This window comes from Pyxicephalus adspersus, chromosome 5 (assembly GCF_032062135.1).
Source record: "Pyxicephalus adspersus chromosome 5, UCB_Pads_2.0, whole genome shotgun sequence".
In the NCBI taxonomy this organism is placed as follows: domain Eukaryota; kingdom Metazoa; phylum Chordata; class Amphibia; order Anura; family Pyxicephalidae; genus Pyxicephalus; species Pyxicephalus adspersus.
In genome coordinates, this window is record NC_092862.1 from 41,110,334 (window position 1) to 41,137,551 (window position 27,218).

General features: G+C 38.0%; 2 protein-coding genes across 3 annotated transcripts in view; one reads left to right on the forward strand and one right to left on the reverse strand.

The window, feature by feature from the left end:
- ASXL3 (ASXL transcriptional regulator 3) overlaps positions 1-7,673 on the reverse strand; it is a 72,915-nt gene extending 65,242 nt beyond the window's left edge. The window contains exon 1 of the mRNA XM_072411267.1: positions 7,449-7,673. Coding sequence (XP_072267368.1) covers positions 7,449-7,502 — 54 coding nt within the window. The 5' untranslated portion in view covers positions 7,503-7,673. The remainder of the gene's footprint in view (positions 1-7,448) is intronic.
- A 4,598-nt stretch (positions 7,674-12,271) lies between these two features.
- Positions 12,272-27,218, forward strand: part of CCDC178 (coiled-coil domain containing 178) — a 152,921-nt gene continuing 137,974 nt past the window's right edge. The window contains exons 1-6 of one of the 2 annotated variants that reach the window (XM_072411269.1): positions 12,272-12,337; positions 14,737-14,793; positions 16,547-16,601; positions 20,421-20,560; positions 21,926-21,954; positions 23,807-23,898. In XM_072411269.1, the coding sequence (XP_072267370.1) occupies positions 16,565-16,601; positions 20,421-20,560; positions 21,926-21,954; positions 23,807-23,898 (298 nt within the window). In that variant the 5' untranslated portion in view covers positions 12,272-12,337; positions 14,737-14,793; positions 16,547-16,564. The remainder of the gene's footprint in view (positions 12,338-14,736; positions 14,794-16,546; positions 16,602-20,420; positions 20,561-21,925; positions 21,955-23,806; positions 23,899-27,218) is intronic. The other variant, XM_072411270.1, reaches the window with a different exon arrangement.

The window sequence follows — 27,218 nt, forward strand, 5'->3', positions numbered from 1 at the left end:
GTAAGGAATTTTTTCTGTTTTGATTAAACCACTTTGAAAATATAAGATTAGCCAGGTCTTTATTGCAGAAAGGGACAGCTCCTCATGGAATACCAGAATATACAACACATCCCAGGTTCTCCCTGCCAGGACTGAACAATCTCCCAAATTTAAGCAGACCTATTCTCAAAATTTTTACTTTACATAGATTTTAAAAAAAGGGTTATAAAAAGGTGCAGCACCTCTTCTTCTTGTCTTGATCGTTGGGGAGATGTGTGCGAAGCCTCCTGGGATACCTACGTCAGCATTCCTGGAAAGGTCTTGGCTTCTTCTGCGCATGTCCAATCTTGGGCTTTCGGAGAAGCCCTTTCATTAATAGGAAAAGAAAAAATTGCCAATTTCACGCATGTGCAGACTGTCAATCTTTTCCCCCATCTAGGTCACTAGATCTCGCGCCTCCAAACTAGTGTGAGTTTGGGTGACGTACAAATAAGAACGTAGAAGAAGAGTGAGGAAGACAGCAGCCGAAGAAGGATATCGGGACGACATGGGACCCAAACGAAGAAAACTACCGATGGAGCGATGGATCTGTGGGATTAAAAGTAAGTGTGTTTTTTTATTTTAAGTTTAGTTCTGCTTTAAGTCATCCTGGTCCAGCCAATGACGTTGGCCAAAGATCCAACTTTATGAAGATGATGATGCCCATTCCATAGTGAGGACAGGTGGTTGTAAAAGCAGGCCTCAACATAGCCTTACGAACGTGCCACAGTTAAGCTATATAGAGATCTGCACTAAAAAGATGCTGTGTATACTACTATTGGATGCCTACTTTGCACAGCTAGACATCCAGAATTGTTTTGCAGGTAAAACTATTGCATTTGTAACTCCTGTACATGCATTTCTAGGAGTTTTTTTCTGGCTTTGAAAATTCTTTGTGTTTATTTTCTGTTCAGCAAGGACTCAAAAGCAATTCCTAGCTTTCAAAATGCCTATAAACGCCTGAAGCAAAAGTTCAATGCAAGTTACAGAGGCATTTTTTTTGACAAATCGCCCCTAAAAGCCCCTTGGTGCTTCAGAATAACCACTTGTAAATGCTACACATTTCCTGCACAAAAACCAGATCCAATAGTTTCCTAATAAACTATTTTTACAAGGTGATTTCAAGGTCTAAACATAGCCTTAGAAGCACTTTAGATCGGAACTATAGCTCCGCATCTAAACAATAACTTGATGATTCACACTTCTGCCGCAATACACAGCTCAAGAGACCCTTCTTGGTTTCCTAGTACAGGTTATTCAGTTTACTGGAAAGAAATTATAATACCAATTCATACTTTATTAAAGATCATAGACAATCATGGGTGAATATGGGTGATCCAGCAAACTTGGAATAGATTTGGTCAATGATTTAAAACAACAAATCTATTTCAGGTTTGCTGGATCAACCAGGTTTACCGATGATAGTCTATCTTCTCCAGTCTTGGAGAGCTTTAATAAATCAAGCCCATTGTGCAGTGAGCAGGCTGGTAGTGGAGGCCTGACAGTAAAAGTTGCAGTGTTAAGCAGGGAACCAAATATGCCACCCAGAGCCTTCATGAGAATATTCTGGGTCCCACACTAGGCAAACATCCCCCACCTCTATGCCTAAAAGCTCCATTGCAAACATCAAGCCCCAACACAGACGTGTCCCTTGCCCTTTAATGGTCCTAATGCCACCTGTTTCTGGCAGAGGTGTGTAAATCACAAAACAGAATTACAAATCATTTGGCAGATAAAACCTAAAATATGTAATAGCTTCTTGCTAAAGGCTTCATCTTAAACACGAAGACTGTGTCACTTTTGGGTAATGCATTGATTACAACAAGGAGCCCCTGTTGGGACCCTAAGTCAGTTCTGCACAATTCCACCACGGGTTTAATATGTCACAGACAAAATAAGTTTTACATAAATATGTAGATAAAAGTAAATATGATTTATGAGCAGAAACCTACTACCCAGTGTCCCTTGTCCTACTCCCACAGCTTTCATTCATTGTCTACACCAGGGGTGCCCAACAGGTGGACCGCCATCTACCGGTAGATCCCAAAGGCAACGCAGGCCCTGCCTTTCAAAATGAACTCTACCATGCACAGGAGTTATTAAGTCCAAGTTTTTATTGTTGGTAGATCATTTTGACTTGGTCATTTTAAAAGTAGCTCACAAACCAAAAAAGTGTGGGCACCCCAGGTCTACACCATCTGCGTTTGTCCAATCATTGTAAAGGGTGACTTATCTGACCAATCATGAAGCTCAGTAGAGTAAACAGGAAGCAAATGACTTTTAGTGCACCAGACTGCAACTAGCATTTAGAGGTTCACCGTCAAATCTAGGAGCTCTAAATTACACCATAAATTTAAAACAATTACAATATAATAAGATTAAGATAGTTGTGTATGTTTGCAACACACTGTAAATGTTATTTGGAAATATATACCCTGAAAAAAAACTTCAATTTGAAGAACAGGAAATATAAAAATGGTAACATGAATATACATCACTTGTGCTGTGGAAATATTTTACTATACTTCCATATAGAAAGATATTTAGGAGAATATAATAATATAGCTCAATATAAACAACAGCACCGATACAAAATAAAAGTATAGTAAAGTCAGGTTAATTTTCTATTTATATGCATACAACAATACGAAACAAAAAGATTATGCCTGAAATTAGTTAATGGAAGCCAAGGCTTTGTCAGGGTAGGTAAAATATTTATGTGGCGACCTAAATTATGCAAGTGGGCAGATAATACAGAAAATGAATGCAGAGTCATGCATTCAACTGAGAGGATGGAAATTTTACATCTAGACATGTGTATTTAGTGGGGATGTAAAAATATAAAATAAAGCATTTGTGACCTCTTAGATGGTAAGCTCTTTGGGGCAGGGTCCTCGCTTTATCCTGTGTCATTGTTTGTATCTGTCTGTCATACAACCTCTATTTAGTGAACAGCTGTTTCATATGTTGGTGCTTTATAAATAAATAATATTATATGACAGTTTACCGGTCATATAATACCTGCCAGGAAAAAAAGATTTGTTTATAGAACAAATAATGTATTTAAAAATTACTGGATGTGAACTTGATATACTTAATAAATATCAATGTAGTGTGGGTATTATGTATAGAATATGTGTATGAATGATGGACTAGATGGTTGTACTTGATGTGTGTAATTACCTATATGTACCTGCAGAAAAAAAAAATCAATGCTTAAATGATGTACTGATTGTAGAGTTGACCCTAAAGGAAGCAAGTGAGTGCCAACCATGACTTGATAAAACAATGAAATACTAAATGGAGTACTGGTGGGTTATAGATGATATATGGGAATATATCCCAGAGCCTTTTACCTGGGCTCACTACCTGACTTTTTTTCGGTGACCACCTGGCATTTTTCGGTGGTTACTGCAGAGTTGGGTCATAATACAAAAGCTGCCACCTGCCTACAATTTTTTTTACCAGCAGGGTGAAAAACAACTTCTGGGTTGAACACTGCACCATAGGGACAAATGTTTCTTTACACCCGGATATTACACCTCAGAGTTGGGATTATCCACAAGGCAACCAAGACAGAAGCCTAGGGCCCAGGTACAAAATTCAATGCTCTACAATAAAGCAGGGTGTTTGTATTTTCCATTTTTTACTAAAAAAGGATTTGTTTGTCAGCGGCATGCCATATTCAGGATGTGCTTTATACACATCCCAACATCAAAGGATGCTCAAAGGCGCATGACAACCTGCTTACTACCAGTAATCAGTCATAAGCCTTATGACAATGTACTCATAGAAAAAAACGCATCACTGAGTGTTTGTGATTGTTTTTAATTTGTTGGCACTAAGAAAGGTCTGAGGAGGTGGTGGTATTGTAACTGCATTGAATAGCCAGGCCAGTGTTGTTTCCCAAGCAGCAGGAATGTGTATGTACATATGTGATAGTGAAAAATGGTCATCTGGGTGTTACTGACAAGGGAGGATGTAAGGGTAGGCAGCTGGCATCTGTTGGGACCATGTCAGTACCGGTAATACAATGAAAAAATCTCTCTGTAACTATTATAATCATTATTAATGGCAAGCAAAAAAAGGGGGATGGTACACAACCACTACCATGCACACCTTTGTTACACACATAGGAGTATTTTTGATAATTAAATCTCAAAATGAGCAATAGTAAGGAGTTTGTTCCTCCATTCTAACAGTCTTCAACCTTCTGTAAATGTTTGCTGCAAGATTTAGGAATGTATTTGTGGGAATTGGTGCTCATTTTACCAATGAGGTATTTACGAGGTTGGGTTCTAATGTTGGACAAGATGACCTGGCCCACAATTGATGGTAAATTCATTCTAAAGGTGCACAGTAGAGTCAGAGCTCTGTGCCAATTCAGTTCCATCAAACCCACACATCTATGGGCAAAACTTTGTGCACAGTCATGCTGAAGTAGAAATGGCTTTGCACTGAGCGGTCTATATTGTCTTTGTACTCTGAAGCATTGAGGGTAATCTTTACTTGAACTCTTTTACATTAAGCAAACTCTGGCCGTAGAGTGGTCATATGTAATCAGGATTCTCCCCAGAAATGTGTTTAGCTGTAGGTGGGTGGTGATCTCTATATTCTGAATCTATACAATAACCACCCCAAAACAGCTGGGAGGTTATTGAAAAGTGCAAGGTGGTGCGCCCAGCTAAAAGAGGCTGGGGAGAACACTGATAATGTATGCAAGTAATAAAATAATATTGAGAAAATACAATAATCAATCAATACAATAATACAGAAAATGATATGTGTTGGATTTTCCAACGTGTACTGGTCTTCAAGGATAATGCATGTCAGCATCGCTATGTTCCTATAGAAATCAGAATGTATAAAATATAACAAGAGAGTGATAAATGTAAAGTGGTCAAAGTGTGTAGTGTGTGTCATGAATGAAATTCTGGCAGTATGCAGCTGACAGCTGTAAACGTCTATGGAAATCTAAATGTATAGGAAACAAGTGCTTGCTGTACATCAGTCATAAATGACAATGCATATCAGTGCCAATATTTACCTAGAAATAGAGGTATGGATGTAAAGTGATCACATTTGAAGTGTGTCATGGGGTCAGTGAGGTCATTGTACTACTCTTTACTGGAACGCTTTCACATTAAATGAATGAATCAAACTCTGGTAGTAAAGCGGTTATATGTAATCAGTATTCTCCCCAAAAAACTGTTTAAGCCAGTGGTCGCCAACCGGTGGTCCGCAGCTCTGGCTGGTGAAACCCCCAGCGGGGTCAGGAAAAGGACCCCCCTGGGGGGGGCGCACCAGCCAAAGCCGCGGACCATGTCTCCTGTACAGATCCCAGGCTCAGGGAAGTGGGCGGGTTATATCTCTGGATGGGAGAGTTGGCGGGTTCTGGCATCATGAAGTCACTAAAGGGGAAGTTTCTTCCCCTTTGAGTGGCACCCAGCTCCCCGCACATGCACGGTCTGGAGCTGGTAAATTTAGTGGTCCGCTGGTCCGAAAAGGTTGGCAACCACTGGTTTATTTTGTAGACAGGTGGTGATCTTGTGGCTCTTTACAGTAACGACCCAAAAACAGCTGGGCGGTTATTGAAAAATGGCGGGTGGTTCATTACATGCACTTAGAAAGAAATGTTTGAAAGGAGCGCCAGAGGTACCTTGGGCATGATGGATGTGAAGTATGATTGGAATATTATCTTAGATTGGTCACAAATAAAGATTGTGAGATTTACTATGTACATATAGAAAATGGATTGTATGAAGGGGTGCTTGGCTGTACACAGGGATGATTGTAGGACTGTCTGTACACATAACATGGATGAAGCATGTAAGGTATGACCAGGGTACTGGATTACACTTCCCATATATCCTATATACTAAACGAAGGATGTAATTATGCACGGACCCAACCTGCGCGCGCACACCACAACTGCCGCTGCCCAAAGCGTGCACGCCACCACCGCTGAAACAGTTGTCCTGGTGACATGAAAACGTGCCCAAACAAAACAGCAGGTGACACTTTCAGTCAGTGTGCTCCACTCCACCCCACAGTGTCTGCACACTATTTATTTAATTAAATGAAAACTTTCCCAGGACGCTCCACCCTCCATAATTGCAAGTGATTGCCGTTCTTGGATTTACGATTCTTTTGAGAATTTGGGGTTTACTGGTATAAAATATTAGCACATACTTTAACAAAATGGAATATATAAGGGAAGTACTTGGCTATACATGGATCATACATGAAGCATGTGGAAGATGACTGTAGGCCTATCTGTACACACAACATAGATAAAGCATGTAATGTATGACCAGGGTACCGGCTTACGCAGCTCATACATGTAATTTATCATCACATTCGTGCAGAAAAAGTGATGTATGAAGGGAGTACATGGCTGTACACGGATCATACATAAAGCATGTAACGGATGATTGGATGATCTATAGACATAAGACAGATCAGGAGTGCCAAATCTGGCCCGCACTGTAATTATATTTGGCCTGGGAGAAAATGCTACACGTCTACTATAGCTGGCCTGCCGGTATACAGTGCATGCACCGCTAATACTACAAATCCCAGAATGCTCTGCTGGCGCGTCAATCAGGACCCACAAGCACCCCCTCCTCTGTTGACATTCATTAGCGACCTTCCTCAGTTTTAGATATTTTTTCAATAATTATCAAAGTTGGCCGACGACTTTGTCTAAATTTTCATTTTTGGCCCACTGTGTATTTGAGTTTGACACCCCTGAGATAGATGAAGCATGTAATGTATGACCAGGATACCGGCTTACACTTCCCATATATATATATATATATATATATATATATATATATATATATATATATTCAATATCACCACATACATGCAGATAATGTCATGTATGAGGCAAGTTGCTGTACAGGGATCATACATGAAGCATGTAATAGATGATTGTAGGTCTGTCTGTACACATAATACACGTAATGCATGACCAGAGTACCGGCTTACACTGCTCATAATGTAATATATCATCACATACATGCAGAAAATGGAATATATAGGGGAAGTACATGGCTGTACAGGGATCATACATGAAGCATGTAATATATGATTGTAGGCCTGTCTGTACACATAACATACATGAAGCATGTAATGTATGACCAGGATACCGGCTTACACTGCTCATACATGTAATATATCACCACATACATGCAGATAATATGATGTTTGACAGGAGTACATGGCTATGCACAGATCATACATGAAGCATGTAACATATAATTGTAGGACTCTCTCTACACATAACATGGATAAAACCAAATAAAATGAATGGAAGGCTGGCTGTATGATAAAAGTATGGAGAGGCCATACACCCCGGTGATAACAAAGCCCATATCCGGCTGTGCAGCAGGCTGCTGGGGGAGGAAGGGAAGGAGAGGACATACCAGGCGGGCAGCCTCGGCCCAGGTGCGGTCCTTCTTCTTCCTCTTGTCTTTCATGTTGGCATCTCATTGATGGTTCTTGTGACGTGGGGGGTCCACGGGCACAGCAGACAAAGGCTCAGCGTGACTAGAAGGGCAGAAGGGCCGCCGCAGCTCTGGCTCACAAGGCAGCGACACTACTCAGCTGACAGCTCTGGGATGCTCCCGTTCCCCCTCACAACAATACACAGTGACGTCACTAAGAATGGCGACCCTGAGTTCTCGCGAGAATAGAAGCGGCAGAGGAGGCTGAAGCGACCAAATGTCGCGAGATCTCCGTGATGAAGCAGCGCCTGGAATTCCAGTGAGCGGGGCCGGGGTTTCCCTGCGCAGAGCCCCGCCCCCTCCATCTCTCCAGCCGGATCCAGCCGGGCGCCCGCTCCTTCCTCTCCCTCCCTGCCAGCGGTGGTCTGTGACCCCGAACAATCAGTTCCCGTCCAGGATTGTGCTGGGAAGTGTCTGGCCGCGTTATATGGCATGCATGGAATACAGAGGCTCGGCATATAATTATCACTTGTATGTGAGCAATGGTTCCCAGCTATGCAACCTTTATATGTCAGCTAAGCATTCCAATGGCGTTATTATAGCGGACCTAAACTCAGACTTTGTACTTTACATAAAAAGCTAGACAACCCTTTTATTTAAAGTAAAAATTTTGTTCGTTTGTGTTTTTTTTAGATGCAACACCTTTTTTTCTTAAAATAAAGGGTGCAGCACGGACCCCTTAAAGTGGAAGTAAACTGAAAAATGCCCAAAACAATAAAATCCACTTACCTTCAATCCCTCAGTGCAGGGGGAGGTGTCTTCCATCGGCTCCCGAGTCATCCCGTTATCCGTCTCTGAGCCGGTGCTCGGGCAGCACCATCTTCTCTTCTTCCGGGTTCTTCTTCCTTTGACACCCGACTCAGACGTGAGAACAAATGACGTAGTTTGGAAAAAAAAACTTGCCAATCTCACTGCGCATGCATAAGATCGGCAATTTTTTGACCTTTTTACGAAAAGGCTCCTTCTGCGCATGCTCGAGATGCAGAAGGAACACCCAGGAGCCTTCCGAGATGCCTGACGTAGGTATCTCCGGAGGCTTTGCGCTCTCAATCATTCTTGATTGCCTAGGGGGGCATTGCTGCACACTTATTTTTTTTAAAACAAACAGAATTTTTGTTTTACATAAAATGGTTGTATACCCTTTTTTGTAACGTGGAATTTCTAAATTTAGGTATGCTTTAATTCTTTATCGCCTAGGTGAGTGCAGAATCCCGGGAGGCTCTTGGCTGCTCCTTCTGTGCATGCCCGAGCATCTCAGGCATGTGCAGAAGGAGCCCTTTCATCAATAGAAAATAAATTGCGGATCTCATGCATGCACGGTGAGATGGACAAGTTTTTTCTCCAATCTACGTCACCCGATTTCACACCTGCACAGTGCGAGATCGGGTGATGTAGGAAGAAGAACGCAGAAAAAAAGGGGAAGATGTTAGCACCTGACGCTCCCTCTGCGCTGGGCCGAAGATATACCAGGACGACGTGGGACCCGATGGAAGAAACCATTGGTAAAACTACATCACAAGCAACATTCAATGCTGTTTAAAATAATAGGAAATGGTAATTACTTAAAAAATCTAATATATCGATTTGGCCAATATACTGTACCTAGGATAGAGACAGGTGATGTTCCTTTTGCAATAACCCAACCTGCCTGATTGTGCCAGGATTGCCAGGGAAACCAGCCAATCCCAGCTACTTTTGCATGTGCTGGGGATGGATGAACTCCCGTGTTACCTCGGGACTGCCAACCAAGATGGTTGAAGATTGTTGCTGGGCAGGAGAAGAAAGGAAGATTGTGGTGCCCTGCGATAAAACATGGGTGTCAGACTAGCAGGAGAAATGTTTGGTACTTAAAATGAATATTTTACCGAAGAAGTTACATAGATCACATTTGTGTAGCCTAGCATGATTTCGTTCTTCTGGACATGACACCTCTTGATCACCTCGATTATGCTTTTTAATTATCAACAGGGTTTAATCTGTACAATTAGGTTCTATCATTGGGTAAAAAAAATCAGAAAAGGGGCAACATGCCCATTCTGACCCCCTGGAATACCATTATGTCCAGCAGGACAATGTCATGCTTGTAACCTACCTTGTATTAATCCAATTTTATTGAAGGAAAAAGAAATATAAATGGAGCGTACGCTATAATCTTGCATTGATCAGACATGACGAAGATAAACTCCCAGGTAGGCCAGGCACCCACGGCTGGTCACACAACACCACCTTGAGCAGTGCACCTTGTTTGTTGCCAAAAGATTAGTAAATCCTTGGCATAGTCATCCACAGCTAGTGAGTCTTGCCCACCAAAAGAACACTTATTTAAGGTCACGGGGATCGCTAAGTCATGGCTGCAAAATATATTAACTCTAATGTATTAGAGTAATGTAAAAATGTTGCCAGCAAACATTCATACTCTAGTAAATCTTCAGCAAGTACTTGAAAAATTTGTGTAAAAAACATGTTGTCAAGGATCATTTCCACCTAAACAAAACTAGATATATGAAGCAGATGGCTTTGTATACCTAGTTATTAAGCTACCCTGTCACTAACATGAAACAATAAACCAGAGGTACTGAGGTACACTTAAAAACTTTAAGTGCAGGTGTACTCATTAAATGCTGCAGCATACATTTTTTGATGGGAGGGCATAACTGTATTTTAAAGTTTTGAGCACTTTCTAGTAAAAAAAGGAAAAAAGGGATATTTAGTTATTTTTACATCTGCTACACTGCACATCACCTTTTCTGCTCCTATAAGGATAACAGGACAAATGACAAAGCGAACAAATTGGGTTTACACCTCTCACGCAGGTTACTGTATAGGTTACTGCATTGCACACTGATACCCTGCAATTTATTCTGAATGGCACCCCAACAATGACAGATCCTTTATGTAGAGGGTGTGGCAGCACACCAAAGTGCATGATAAAGTACTACTACCCCTAGTGCTGCTCTAATAAAACATTTTGTTTCTGCACCGCTTTGCATTAGGCAGCCCAATAACACAGGCGAATCAAAAAGAAATTTTTAAAATTTGTATTGTGGTAGTGCTAAAATTTATATATTTAGGACACAACTATCCAGGAGAAAGCTTATACACACAGCTGAATCTTCCTGACCCCCCAACCTTCTGTAAATCTAAAAAAACATTTAGCATAGAATATTTACCTTTGCTGATTTTGGGAGATCTATTTCAAATACATATGCCATGAAAAACATTACCAAAGTACGCAGGCCATAATGTCTTGGCTCTCTCGTCCTCTGTCCCCTAAAAATCAATATCTACGGTATATTACTTTGTTATCTCTAATATAACAAATGTATTGCCAAAATATTAGTCTCATAGCAGATATGTCTTAGAGCAGGTCCATAAGTGACTAAGCAAAGGACAAAGCCCCACCATCCAGTTATTGAGATCATAAAAAATTAAGAATAGTCACTGGAGCTTTGGGGTCCATTTACACCATAGGCCAGTGTACTGCAAGGTATGCATCATGTGTGTTGAGGATTGTTGCCTTAGGCAGCCCATTTAAAAAGAAATTACCCCTTCTATATATCATAGCTGAAGATATTGCTATCCTTTTAGATATGCATCTGTCGCTGCACTGCAAATATGATAAGCTGTGATGCTGCCTTTCCCTGTTCAAGCCATGAAATCTTGATTTCAGCTAAATAAAACGTTGATAAATTTGTGCCTAGAAGTTGCTCTATGTATAGTCAACTTTAGCAGCTATTTATTTTTTTTGCATTGGAGTAATGCACAAAACACACATTACAGTGCCATTCTGCCATGCTCATTTATTTTTTTGGGGTGCCTGCTGCAGGAAATTGCACATGAAAGTAGTAAATGCTGCATTCAAAAAAGTGCACTGCCTGGCAATGTGTTAGCAGACATTGCACTACAGTGTGTTGGTTGCATGGAGTAAAATTTACAATGGCTGGCAACCCAGCATGGTGAATGTCAGTGTGATGAAGGTCATGCCATGCTTTGGTGGGAACCAGTCTTTAAGCAATTGGTGTTGTAGTGTTCTACTATGCATTGAAAAGGCACAGCCATGCACATTAGGGTAGGTGGGCAGCCTATTATTTTTAATAAGTGTCCTTAAAGTGGAAATAAACTTTTGTTGGTACAGGTGTTTGCCATAATCAGTAGGAAGGCCGGGCACACCTAATATGGCACTCCGACCTTTTTCAAAAGTGATAATGGGGATTCAGAAACCTGTCACTGCTGCACCCACTTAAACTGTGAATATATTCCAGCTTTACACTGCATGCCACACATCTGAATGTGTGTTACAGTGTAAGAAATAAAAAATACCAGAAGATGGGCAAAAAGTTAGCAAAAACTATTCTGCCAAAAACCTCCACCTCTTGGTGACTTTATTTTTGCTTGTCCTTCTGCAACATACATTGGCATGCCATAACACACCTTAGAGCACACTATGCCACACAGATTGCACAATGCAATATTCTGCAGAATAGTTAAACACTGCAATATAAATTCCTTACAGGGAAACATTGCATTCACTTTAATAGCTCTGAACCACAGATATATGAGTAGGAATGTGGAACAGAGGGATCAATGCAGAAGGGGCACGGCTGGGGATCTTGCTGTGCTCCCTGATACAGAAAGTTCCCAATGTCAGCCCTTCAGCCTGCTCTGAGCTGGGTGGGCGTGGCTATGGGCGTGCACTGTTTGCCGGGGTTGCCATAGAGATCCCAGTCGCAGCGGCTCCGGTGTTCGGTGCTGCCCCGCTCCCATCAGACACGGAAGGTATGCTCGGTGTCCGCCGTACAGCTTATAAGGTGAACGTGAAACAAGTAAAACTTCCAGCGGCTTGTATATTTATTGTGCGGGTATGCTATAGGGTACAGGTGTGTGCTGTGTACAATGCTTCATGATCGGTGAGCCCGGCTATATATCACCAGGGTAACATCTCATCATAGTTATCTCCCTCCATTCTTCTCTTATTAAAACATAAATACAAGTCAAACTGCTTTCAATACTTTGTATTAATTTACATCCCCAGAAAGTACAATATTTCCCCAGAAGTGTTGTGTATACGGGGACGAAGCTGTAGGCGGGTAGCGGTGCATTGTGACCCAGCTTTTCAGTAACCACCCAAAAACTGCCAGGTGGTGCGCCCAGCTAAAAAGGTCTGGGGGGAAACACTGGAGTAATAATGAGCAGAGGGGGTGGGTATCATATCAGGCGGGAATCACCAGGTAGATCAGGTGTGTTCAGCTGCCACGCCTGTCCCCATGATTGTTAGTGTCTGTTCCCAGAGATAAGTTATCATACACATGCATCTGACATTATAGTTACTATTTTTATTAAACAGGATTTATATAGCGCCAACATATTACGAAGCGCTGTACATTAAATAGGGATTGCAAATGACAGACTAATACAGACAGTGATACAGGAGGAGAGGACCCTGCCCCGAAGAGCTTACAATCTAGTAGGTGGGGGAATTTCACACACAATAGGAGGGGGCTATGTAGTGGTGGGAAGTAGTGATGGTTTCAAATGACAGAAAAAGACGGGTAGGCAAGTATGAAAAAATGGGTTTTCAGCGCTCTTTTAAATGAGCAGAAAGTAGGAGCAAGCCGAATAGGATAAGGAAGACCATTCCAGAGAGTTGGGGCCGCTCTAGAGAAGTCTTGTATCCGTGCGTGTGATGAGGTTATATATATGACATCATACACATACATATGACATCATAGTTATACATACGACATCATACATATGACATTATGCACATACATCTGACATTATACTCATACGTATGACATCATACACATACATATGACATCATAGTTACACATATGACATCATACATATGACATAATACCCATACATATGACATTATACCCATACATATGACATCATCCACATACATATGACATTATGAAGATACATATGACATAATACATACGACGTTATACATCATACACATACATTTGTCATCATAGTTTTACATATGACATCCTAGTCATCCATATGACATCTTGCACATGGGTGGATTTTTTAAAATGTCTTTAACTAGTGAAAAAGTCAGCATTTCAGGCGTTTTTTTTTTTTATTGTGAAAAGGGTCATTAATATATTCAACTTCTCCACTGTACTTCGCTGGGTGCCTGATGTTGAAATTCTGTGATTATGGAAATGTTATTAATACCTGTAGATTAGTCTACAGGCACACCGGAATGAATGATGAATATAATTTAGCAGATGATTTCAATGTCGTTTATATATTCATTGTGTTCCAATATGTGAAGTGGTATTTTATTGAGGTCATATTCTCTGTGTTCGGAGTCTTGCCTACATAAATATCAAGTTATAGAATAGCTGAAATACCTTTCCTGGAGACAATGCTGTACCTATATTGTTCACATAGCCAAAAGCCCAGGTATTTGGTGGCATAGTTCAGACTGGCAGATAGTACATTTTAATGGATGTTTTTGAAAGAAATTGTGTTTGCAGGAAGGGTGTATATATGCCAGTCTGCCAATTATTGCCTATTTAATTAACGCAGCAAGATTCTTAATTTAGCTCAGTGTTCAACCCAGTAATTTTTTTAAGCCGGTTGGTAAGAAATTGTAGAAGGGTGGCAGCCCCTGTATTGTAACCCAACTTCTCAGTAATCACCCAAAAACAGCCGGGTGGTTACTGAAAAGTGCCGGGTGTTCCGTCCAGCTAAAAGGGGGCTGGGGAGAACACTCTAGCTAATAGCTAGTGTTTGGCTGTAAATATTCTAGAGTGTACCTAACAAAGGTTTTTTTTTTTTTTACAAACTTTATTGCAGGTTCTTATTGTTCTAAACATATTAATGATTTTTTCCAGCTCATTTACTGAGCAAGTTTTTAAGCTGGATGGCATGTCTTACATTACCCATAACTTTTACATTATTAATCTAGCGTTGGAATAGGAAATTCTCTAGGCTCTGTATTTTCACATGTTGATCACAATTGGCAGTATCTTATCATTACTGGTAACCCCATCTACATTAACCCATCTTACTATTACTGAACCCTTTTTTACAGGGATGTTTGTGATCTGATCTTTATTCTCTTTGTAGATTTGTAGGCAAAATAAGTGAGCCGAACAGACAAGTATGAATGGAGAGTTCTGAACTAGTTTCATGCCATAACATTTTCTAGTTGTCAGATTTGCAAAATGACTTTTTTTATTTTTTTCAACAGAAAATTACAGCATGCAGATTTTCTTGAAAGGGGTTAGGAACACAGAATAACAAATTGGTATGTACAACTATTTCATTTAGTTTCTTTTTGTAATAAGAGCTTTCTTTCACATACCTGCAACGGTGTTAAAACCAAATTACTTTTAAATCAAACAATATATACAGTAAGTGATAACCATGAAAAAGTCACCTAAACATGGTTGAATGGCTAATAATGTGGAAGAAATATACATTTGCCATCCTGCTCCCAGAGGGCAAAAGACTTGTGATTAAATGTATGCAATTTTAAATTAATCTTTATCAAGTGTTGTGGGTATGGTGGAATTAAATTCTACTGGCAAAATGCATGGCTCTCCTTAATCTCTCTCAGAGTGCTTAAGGATCCCCAGGCGTTGAATGCATAGTATCTATTACTATATGCTGATCCTTTATGCTCATATTCAATTTAAATTCAGTGCACATAAATCCAGTATCAAAGCTGAAAAGGTTTTGCATGCATCTGTGTGTCTGTAACCTAGTGATACATCACAGCAGAGAAAATTGTACATTGCGTTAACCACAAGTGCAAATGTTTGATACGCTTGTAAGAGTCTACACTGAATTCTCTGGGCTGTCACAAATTGGTCTGATCAGGAGCCCTATCACCTACCTACTACACCTTGACAGGCATACTCTTACTGTAGCAACTCATTTCCTATAACATGACTTTAATTCCATTTGTCATATAGAGTACCTATTATATAGATACAGGTTATATAAAGAATTATTCAGCAGATACATTGAATTGTCCTTCATAGTAATAACTTTGTAAGATTTTTTCTTTTTCATGTTTTAACTAAATGTTCACAAAATAAAAAAAAAAATTGAAAGTGATGGTAATGGGTTATATTCAGTATCATGGGTAAATCCAGCTCTCCTGCTCCAGTGGTAGAATGTTGGTAGGGAGTACCACGTTTCTTTACTATCACATGGGATATCTGTTTGCCTTACTGTATCCTGATCCAATATTGAGCATGACTGTAACATACACATGGCTACTAAATATTTTGCATGCATTAAAAAAAATGTCCAAGTTTAAAATGCATTATATTGCAAATTTTTGTCTAGCTTAAAAGAAGAAAGCTGAAGGATGGGCATTTTGGAATTCCCAGCTTCTATTTCAGAAAAGACTATTGCCAAAAAAATAAACAAATTAGCGATCAGTATCCACCCTAACAGACCCCCTACAATCCTAAACTGGACCTAAACTAAAGGTTTTACTTTACATAAAACAGTGGACAACTGTACCAAAAATCATCTTCTTTTTTTTGGGGGGGGGGGGGGGGTAAAAACTTAAAAAAAAAAAAAAGGTTGAAGCCCCTCCCCTGCGGCGATAAAGACAGAATGGGATACCCACGTTATGCATACCAGCAGGCTTTTTTAACATGGAGGAGGGTTTGCCTATATCACCCATGCACAGTGAGATTGGCAAACAAAGGAGCACCAGGTATTAATATGTTGGGCAGACCCTTCCATTTAGCACATATGTGGCACCTAAGATTTCAGGTGCCACATCATAAAGTAGACATTGAAAAAAATAATACTGGCATTACGACAAGGTGGCAAGGATATATGGGTGTGAATTTGTAATTTGTTTGTTGTGGGGGAAGGAAATAAAAATGTCCATGGGGAAAAATCCAAACTTCTAGGTGGATCTGAGACAAAATATTCATCTTCAAAAAGCAAATCCAAGCATTTTCTTCTCTTAATATTTAAGATATATATGTTAGTTATCAAATTATTTATTTGCTTCAATGTTTTTTGTTAAACAGAGCAATCCAATAATTAAAATGGCTAAACATTTATCTTCAAACAATATAAATTGCGGTAAGCACTATTTATCTATTTATATAATTGGCATTTTGATAATTACTTAATAGCTGACTGCTGATTAATTTAACAATTAAAGCTTACAGATTACTCATTTACATAAAAGTCTACTGCAGTAAGATACACGGAAACGTTGATACAATGTAGACAGATGTATTCATTGTTTTTAGGTTGTACTAAATCATAGACAGCCATTTGCTGTGACCTATTTACCTGGATAAAACAGCGCTCCTGATAGAGAGCAGGTGGCTGTCACAGTCGCAGGGAAGCAGTGTTAGTGGTAACACATTGTTATCCGCAGGACTTAGCTGTCAATTTAGCAGCTTAGTTTTGCACAGGGAAGGACACCGCGGTCTGATGCAAAAACAGGATAGGCTTTCTCCTCATCTGTGCCCCGCTTGTGTCTTGGTCCAGACCTGGCTACGGCTACATACACACATGCAATAATTATCTTATATTTTGACTAACGACCGATCGTCCAATAACCGTTAACAAAAAAAGTGCACAACCACACTGATGAACAAGGAATGTCGCTGATCTGATTGGGCAACGATCATTCGTTATCTATTGTGTGTACGGTCGTTCAGTGATCGTGGATTGTTCTGTAATACTCTTTCTTCTGTACATGTAACTTTCTGCATCATTCAAATAATCGTATCTAGTGTCTGTACATTATTGGTGGATTTTTTTTGAAGGATCGAATTGATTTAACATGTGCAGAATTGTGCACAATATGATCGTTCAAAATAATCGTGCATTATCATTGATCGGTCGTTAATCTTTCATTTTCTAACGATAATTATTGCACCTGTTTACGTAGCCTTAGTTGTATACTGAATGTTTACAAAGATCATTGTTATGTTTATCAAAATTTGTATAAAACATCTTTTTTAAATTATAAATAAAAATAAATAGGTTAAGTTGATACAACACAAATAGTTTTTTTTACATATTGGCAGCTATATACCTACTTCACATTATTTTGTTTTTCAGACAAAAGTTTTATACCTTCTATATTATCTTATACACAATTTTATGTACATTTTTTTTCCAGGGCAGATAAAGCTTTCCTTTAAGCTGCATACACACATGCAATAATAGTCGTTGGAAAGGATCTTTCATGATTCTTTCCAACGACTAGCACTGTACATACAGAACTGTTCTGCTCCATGCAGAGGGGAGGGGGGGAGCGACGGAGTGGCACCCTGCTGTGCCCTCTCCCCCTTCCCTTGCATTAGGATCGTTAGTCCGTCTAAAATTAAAATGATAAAGCATCTGGTTGTATTATACCTGCTACCCACATGCATGGCATGTTTGATGCATACACATTGTTTAAATTCTGAACCATATCTATTCCAGAATTTCTGGATCACCCAGGTTTTCCCATGACAGCTTATCTTCTCCTGTCTTGAAGAGCTTTAATAAATTAGACCCTTTATTCATCACCATGGACATAAATTTGAACAATCAATCCAAAACTGCCATTTGTGGTAACCCCATATTGGGGTGAGGGGGTCTGAGTTTCCATGGGTATACTTACTTATTTACATGACTACATACAAATATTTAAATATTAAAATATAAAATTGTGGTTGATGTAGCATGTCAACATACATCTCATACATCTCAGCATACAAACTCAGATTTCTCTGTTGGTGGACATAACACCTTATTCATGAAAGAGTCCTTGTACTTAAACAGGCACTAATGTTAATAAAAATGGTTTAAAGTGCAATCATTGCGGCAGCATGTTTTCTTCACATTTCTATTTCCCCATTACTGTGACAGCCAGTTTCAATGACCCAATCAAATGTACAGGAGACAGGAATAGGTATGCAAACTTCACTTCTATAGTAAAAATCCTGGAGCTTTGCTTGTCAAAATGGCCATGGAATTGGTTGTAAAATTGGGGATTAACAGCTGCCACAGGGATTTCTGCACTTTATACCTGACAAATACCGATTAAGTTGTGGGAGGGATTTCTACTTTAATATAGGTAAGGTATAAAATATTGCCTAGCCTGATAAATAAGAGTATATTTAGGGAAGGATAGAGACAGACAGGCTTTTAGAGGCGATGTGATGTTTGTATTTGTTTTTTTGTGAACAGTTAATTATTGGTCCTAAAACTAACAAAAACCAACTGTTTTAAACCAAAAAAGTACTATAATATAATTTGAGAATACAAGTGACAATAAAATTATTAGTATGCCAACATATACAAATTGTTGTACAAAGTTATCTTAATTACTATTTTGCTGGTCAGAAAGATATCTCAAGGTGCCCGATGCAAATGGCCTTTCGGCTTCCTCAGGAGACAGTTGAGATCAATGATGTAGGATCACAATGTACAATATTATGTAAGGGACAGCTGGGTCATTGTATCCCTGGAAAATTGAAATGACGTTAAATTTTGAGGTCTGGCTGCAGATATATAGAGAGAAAAATGTTCAAACAAGGATTCCCAGATAGGTAAGCTGAAATAGGATCCAGATTCTAGTTAGTCGAGGATAAATTCATATATTATCAAGAAATTTATCAAGAGATGAGATATTTTGTAGTGTCAGAATATTTAGTATCCCCAAAACACAAGCACACTATGGCTATTAGGGTGTTCCTGAATAGCTGTATTGTAAGTTTCATCTTCTTTAACTTATCAATCATCACCATACTTTCCAAAATCATTTCACCCTAACTAGAAGCATTGGTAGAAATTCACTGCAGTTATATCCTGGAATCAGGATCATCTATATTGTTTGGATATTAACTTACAATACAGCGATTCGGAACACCCTAATAGCCATAGTGTGCTTGTGATTTTGGGATACTGAATATTCTGACACTACAAGATATCTCATCTCTTGATATATTTCTTGATAATATATGAATATATCCTTGACTTCTACAGTAACTAGAATCTGGATCCTATTTCAGCTTACCTATCTGGGAATCCTTGTTTGAACATTTTTCTCTCTATATATCTGCAGCCAGACCTCAAAATTTAACGTCATTATCAATTTTCCAGGGATACAATGACCCAGCTGTCCCTTACATTTTATTGTATATTGTGATCTTAAATCATTGATCTCAACTTTCCCCTGAGGAAACCGAAAGCTAAACGCTTTGGGCACCTTGAGATATCTTTCTGACCAGCAAAATAGTAATTAAGATTACTTTGTGCAACAACTAGTATATGTTGGCATAATATTAATTTTATTGTCACTTGTATTCACATTATAATATAGTATTTTTTGGTTTAAAACAGTTGGTCTTTGTTAGTTTTAGGACCATTTATTATTAACTGTTCACAAAAAACAAAAATAAATACAAACATCACATCGCCTATAAAAGCCTGTCTGTCGCTATCCTTCCCTGAATGTAACCTGACAAATACTCTTTATTTTCTAATTTTTTTGAAGGCAATAACCCATAGCAACCAATCAGTATTCAGTCTGCTGAAATGTTACTAAGACAAGAAGGATTGACTGTTATGAGTTACTGCACAGAAAGATTGTGGCTTCTTTTTCTTTAGAGTGGCCGAGCACCTAGTAGGGTATTTTAAAAGCAGAGGAGTTCTATTGAACAACACACGCATTTCTACAGAAGTGGGATATTGGTTATATACTGTATATTTAGTAGCAGAATTTTTTTCCTTATCAACTTTTAGTTATCATGCTCGTGGCTGTAATTGTGGAGATGCAAATGATCATTAATTTGACATTTACAACACACTAATCATTCTACAGATTTTCTCAGAGACTAAAATTATGAATTCATATTTTAAAAAGATGTTTTTCTTCTACTGGTCTATTTTCAGGTCTGGTTGAAAGTATGGATTCTGTAGATCTGGCAAGACGACGTAGCTGTGAACTGGTGAATACTCCATTGCCTTGTGTTAACAAGGCACTTCATCATATAGAGAAGTTGGAAGGGAAGATTAAAGATGGGTTTGTGGAGGTAAGCAACAAAAAGAATTAGATTTCCTTTCTTCCCATTTTTTAAATTTATCACAAACTAATTTTTAGATCTAAGTTCACAGTTTTCTTTAACACATAATAGCAATAATCTGTATTTCCAGGGTCACTGTAACAATAAAGACTAAATGTGCAGTCATTTCAAACACACTAAGCTAAAACTTCTATCTCTTTGGAACAACTCCCTTTTGGAACAACTCCCTTAAGCAGTGATATTCTTAAGCCAAAGTGGCCAGCACACAACCCTCTGACCATTGATCACACAGTTAAATCTGCCTGACAAGACAAATTTTAACTACCGGTATTTCAAATAGCTTTTAATTTAAAAAATGATCAGTTCATGGCACCCTACCACCAACTGTTTATATATTTAGACTTAAATTTAATAAAAATGTTTGTAGGGTTAGATTTAGCCCCAATTAATGAACCCTTTACGATATGGCAGTATGCATGTAGTACCTCTAAAGACCTATGAAAAGCAAAGAAAAATAATCAAAGCCAATATAAACCTACACTCTAAGCACTCCTTGGAACCCATATTTTCACTTCTTGCTGCACTGCCACACCTAAAGTGTTTTCTACAGTTTTCCTTTGCACACATAGCCTTGTCTTTTCTTGACTATTGTTTTTCTCTGTTCTATTTACTGCATTATGGGGCTATGGAGCACATAGGGAAGGAGTAATAAGATTTCTCTATAACAGGATTTTTACTGGGTGGTAGCAGGGTTCAACGTGCTAGGGAAGCAGTGCTAAGGGTAGGTCTAGACACCATATCATGCACACAATTATTTTTATTTTGTCACCTTCACTAAGATCCTAAAATGGCTCAGCGATTTAGATTATTTTTTTTTTTTTTTAATGAATGTATAAAGTTACCCACATATCAGAATGTTGTAGTACAAAACCTACATTTGTGCAGTATTATTAAACACATTGTCAATAGTTATAAGGCAAATATACCAATGGTATTCATACCCCTAATGTTAGAAAGAAAAGGCAAGATCATTTTGTTGTCACAGCATATTTTCTCAATATAGTATACTATTCAATACCATATATTTGGTGGTCAGCAGTAAAGATCTAAAACTATATTAAACTATTATCAGAAAACTAAAAAAATTGTTTTGAAAATGCATAAGCATGTTGGGTGCTGAGGTGCTACATATATGTGTATTAGGATTTTGCTTTATGCTCATAAATGCAACAAATAGTCTAATTAAAATGTAGATGTATACTGAAATGTTATGTTTTCTATGTTTTATCTGAAAATCTTAATTTCTTATATAAGAAATAAATTAATAATTTACTACAGAATGATTTTGTTCTGTCTTCATTTTTTCAACAATAGGATATTGATCAGAAAAGAAGTGCCACATGGTAAGAATAATATTCCTAATCAGTAATTCCTGCAATTTATTGTCATTTGCATTATTTCCTTTTTTAATAAAGCAGTAAACATGTTTATGTACACAGTCCCTGTGTAAAAAAAATGTCACTGTTTATAACCTCTCATTTTCAGGTTCCCTCACTTTTTGACATTCTCATTACCACATAGCCTGATCCCGATTCTTTAACTCTTACAATTATATACTACATTTTTCATGAAAACTACATTTTTTTCTAGTGTACGCTGCATTCCATCTGAGAACTTTCGTTAGTCAAAAAGGCAGGGCTGGCTGGTGGGCAGAGCTCCCAAATGACTACGGAGGCACACTTTTATGGGGGTTATGGTGTCATGGAAAATCTGATTATTCAGAAATTAACTGGTCAGATTCTCAACCAAGAATCTTTTAGGGGCACATCAAACAATGGTCAAGTGACAGGTAAAATCTGTTCCTCTACATTGAGGTAAATAAAAGAAAGTATACCATTTCCAATCATATATTTGCTATCAATACTGATATCTGTATCCTGAAGTCCTTAAATATACACTGGGAATGGCACAAGAGCAGGGTGGAGTGGATTCCCAGTCTTATGGAGCTTGGTTTTTCCCAACTGGGCTGATAATTTAGTCAGCTGGACACTGGGGAGAGTGTGTTCAGAGACATTGCTTGCAAATTTGTGCTGTAACAAGGCAACAGGAAAAGACAGACTATTTTGCCTGGAAGTTTTGAAACCTAGTTGGGAGGCTGTAAAGTTTGTTACTTTATTGGACAGGGATGATGCCACTGATCACTTGCAGGGAAAAGCCATTTGCGTTTACTTTGTTTTTATATATATATATATGTGTATATATACATCTAATCATCTGCTTGCACCAACGCCTGGACAAACGCTTCCAACCTGCCTGAAAAAAAACAAGCGGTTAGCTCCTGTTTTTGCTTCCGGGCACTTGGTGGTTGCCAGTAGGTGCATAAGAGCAGTAAAGGCAATGGTTGCTAACTGCTAACCTGAACTTAAAAGTCTTCAGGAATAATTCCTCAGGGTATGGAAGGAAACATAAAGAGAATAGCCAGTATTGAGTATACTTATTTATTTTCTAAAATGCAAATAAAACCATACTACTCACATTTAACAAGTGTCCCCACTTACTGACAAGAAAAGAATACGTTTTTTTGAACATTTTATAAGTATATTTTTTTACTTATATGTACCAGTAATAAGTATTTACATGTAGCTTGTATTATTTTTTACACATGATACTTATCTTGACAGTGCCGTTATATATTATTGGAGTGGTTTAAAACCTAGATTAAATGGTTAATTTATGTCCAAGGACACATTTATTATTAGTGTAAGAAGCAGACATTTAAAAAATGTCTTGCACAGTTTTTTTTAAATTCTAATTTTAAGCAAAATTTGCTATTTTATTTGTATAGTATTTGTTGTTCTGTCAGCATAAACTTATATACCCACTGATCAGTGCTTTATGAGAAGTTTAATAAAAAACAAATCTATGCAAATTAGATACATACAGTAAATTTCTGTTCATACATTATACCTATCCCTGTTTAGTGGCAATGTTAATTGACTATTTCCAGCTTCACTGCTCAGATGAAGCCTAAACAAAGTTTTGTACACGTCTTTATCAAAGTTGCCTTACTGAGATTAGAAAAAAAACCTCAGTAGTTTACTAATTAAACCTAAGTAGCATGAATACTGCCAAACTTCTTATAACTGACATTAATTTTCTTTAAATCATATTGGTTTAAGGTAAAAAGATTTCATTGTACTTGCTTTGTGAGATAATAACAAAGTTTTTATTAAGATTTAAATTACCTTTTTCCAGTGCATTTAGTGTGTGCAACGAAGAGGAACATATTGATGTCCCAGTGGAATCTCCAATCCTGCGAATTATGGGAGTTGGTCTATTTGATAAAGGTTAGTTTTGTTAAAAGTATATTTACAATATGGTATAAAACGTTGCATTTCTAGGAATTTACCTATGGGCTGATGAATTGTTCCATGCAAAGTGCTATAGTGATTAATGATCATGTTTGACCGGGTACTCTGGCCTTTGCAGCTCTAGGTCCCACTTTGGAATCTTGGCCAGGACACTATCTGCATGGAGTTTGCAGGTTCTCCCCATGTTTGTGTGGGTTTCCTCCGGGTGTTTGCGTGGGTTTCCTCTCACATCTCAAAAACATGCAGTTCGGTTATTTGCCCCCCCCCCAAAAAAAAAAAAAAATTGACCTTAGACTATATTAGTGACATATAACTGAGGTCCCTACCTCATATTGGATTGTGAGCCCCTTTGAGGGACAGTTAGTGACATGACTATGAACATTGTACAGCGCTGCGTAATATGATGGCGCTATAAAAGTACTGTGTAATAATAATAATAATGTTGAATGGTGGTTGTTTTTTAAAGATATGATTGTGACACACCTTTCAATATCTTCCCAAATCATCTTTCATTTTCGGACCTTAATATTCGGTCATGGTACTTCTCAGAGTCACAAAGTCTATGCTGAAAGACTTTAATGCCGTTATCACAGATCTTAACAGGTAACATTTAGGTATTTAATTCCCTCCATGTTTAAATGACTTCAGGGCTACCAGCTTCATAAATAGTATAATCACTGGCACAGGGGGAAGTTCTCATCCTCCCATATTAGTGTCCTTTATTAAATAAGAGCAGTAGTGTTAAACTTAAAAGGGTTCAATCGCCACATTTGTATGAGTTGCAAATTCGAATATTTTCCAGGAAAACACATGCACATATCAGGTAAAAATCCTGAACGTGACTCTGCCACAGACATGACTTTGCAAGGGTTTCTGGGAAGTGGTGGTCAACTTTCTGTTGTAAGTAATAAAAATCCCCTTTTTTGTTGGTGTCAGTAATAATAACACTGCTGTCATTGCGGTGAGTGGTAGTGATAATAAACACTGTTTTAGCAATAAATATCACCTCTCATTGATGTCAGTGGTATAAAAATAATACATATATTTGTCTTGCTCGGTGCATCAGCTTAAAACTTTAGAAGCAGTAGCCGCAGGAAAACAAATATGAGCTAAATTAAACCCAGGAAAGCTGACTTTTTCTCATGTTATGTATTATTATAAATTTGGAATAAAAATGTTACTGGTATGTGATATGATGATGCCCGATGTATCCAGTTATTTGGTAGATAGTCTTTTTTTTTCCTGCGAACAAATAGTATGGTATTTATACATCTCTTTTCATGGGCATGACGATTTGTCCGTTTCCATTTATGTAAGAAACACCATAATAGCCACTAGAGGGAGATGGAAGACTGAATAAAATACAGATATTTTAGTTTATATGTTTTGTAGAGCCAATAAAATAAAGTACTGTTTTTGGTAACACTTGATTTTATCATCTGATCATTGCTGTTTAAAGTCAGTGTTGTACAATTCACTGCTATAGAAATTAGTGAAACATAAACCAAATATAAATTTTGCATGGCTAAAGATTTATGTAATAAATTACACTTCTGATCACAAAAATATGTAAAAGTAGTAACCCAAAATAGTCAAATCCGTAACAGTCTGCTCTGCCAGCAGTACTTCTGTATCCGTTTTGCGAGCTGTGGATAGATATTAATCATATTTGAATAATCTCTCAGTTTTTGGTATTGGATCTTCTTTCTTTTTTATTTTCTTTTAAACCTTTTTTAATTAAAAATATCACCACTAAAATCTATCTATGCATTAAAGCATTTAGGCTGATTTTTTTTTATTGGCTGCTGAATCCTTTGCATTAAGAAAGGTTTACTACAAATCAGTGGAAGCTGATGAAATTGTATCCTCTCCAGTCTTAGAGACCTTTAATAAAACAAGCACAGTGTTGGTAGTGAGGTGATGAATTTGCATTGCATATGGCAGAATGTTCACTAATATGACAATGATAGCCAGTTTAAGATAGCTGCCCCAATCTGGATGCAGAGTGTAGTTTGATAATTGCATGATATACAAGACTTTTGGCAAAGCTGTACAAATTCTTTTAGATGTTCTTGAAATAATGGTTCTAAAGTCTGGCTCAATACCCATAATTCACTTTGTATTTTAATACCTCTATATGTTGGTCAGCCTGAAAACAAGCTGTCTGAATCAGAGGCTATGGCCTACTTTCTCACTGTGATTGTGATTGTTGCCTACTTTCTCACTGTGATTGTTGTCATGTCTTGGCTAATTCTGGTGTCTGTTGGCAGATAAAGATTTCCTAGTAGCAAATTGGAGGATGTTGTAAAAGCCCAACTTTAGTGAGAGTTAGGAAACCCAACAGAAAAAGCTTAGAGCCACTGTTGAGGTTTTTTTTATTCAAATAGTTTATTAACAGAAACAAAAAAGCATAAAACAATGAGTAGCACATTACAACTGCATTATAAATGTGGTTCAGCGGTGGGATATTTTCAGGCAATATTTGCAGAAAAGTATTTGGGAGGTTAGTAAGTGTGCAACAAAATCACTGGGTGGGACAAAAAATAGACCAAATAATATATAAAACTTTGTTCTAGAGAGAACAAAATTGACCATAAAGATATGACCCATCACAGGGTGTTTAGTTTAATTTAGTTTTGATGTATGGGCAGAATCTTTAAGGCAATGAAATCTATTGGAGAGCAGTTAAGTTTCACTCCCAAGTGTGTGAGCTTGTCCACCCATTTCAGATGACTGAATTGAAACTGCATAGGGGCAAAATAATCCAGAGGTAGCATATGATATCCCACAAGCCCGAGCATGTTCCTAATTGGGTAATGAGGTTGAGGGCTGAGAGAAAGGACTGACCAAGGTCTGCCAATTTCAACAATTTGCAATTTACAGGCCATTGATACCAGGGCATTGGAGTAAACCAGCTCCTACCTTGTACTCTAAAAATAAACTAGTGCATCCATGCCATCTTTTAAGAATTACTGGATTTCACTTTATAACATTGTGCCATATGCAAAAAAAGAAATGGTACTTTTTTCATTTATAAACAGTAATGTTCTAAAAACTCATCCTTGAGATTTGCCTCTTACCCAAATAATTCCGCTCATAACTTTACATTTTTGATTGTGGTTCATAAGCCAAATTTTTGTCTATTTACTGACCAAATTGTCTAAAGTTAAAGATACTAATACACACACAATAGCCGTCTGTCACTAACCTTGCCAAATATGCTACCTTCTTTGTTCAAGTGTCAATATGCATCCTTATGAAAGGAAAGTAGATAACCTTTGTCTTATAAATCTTTA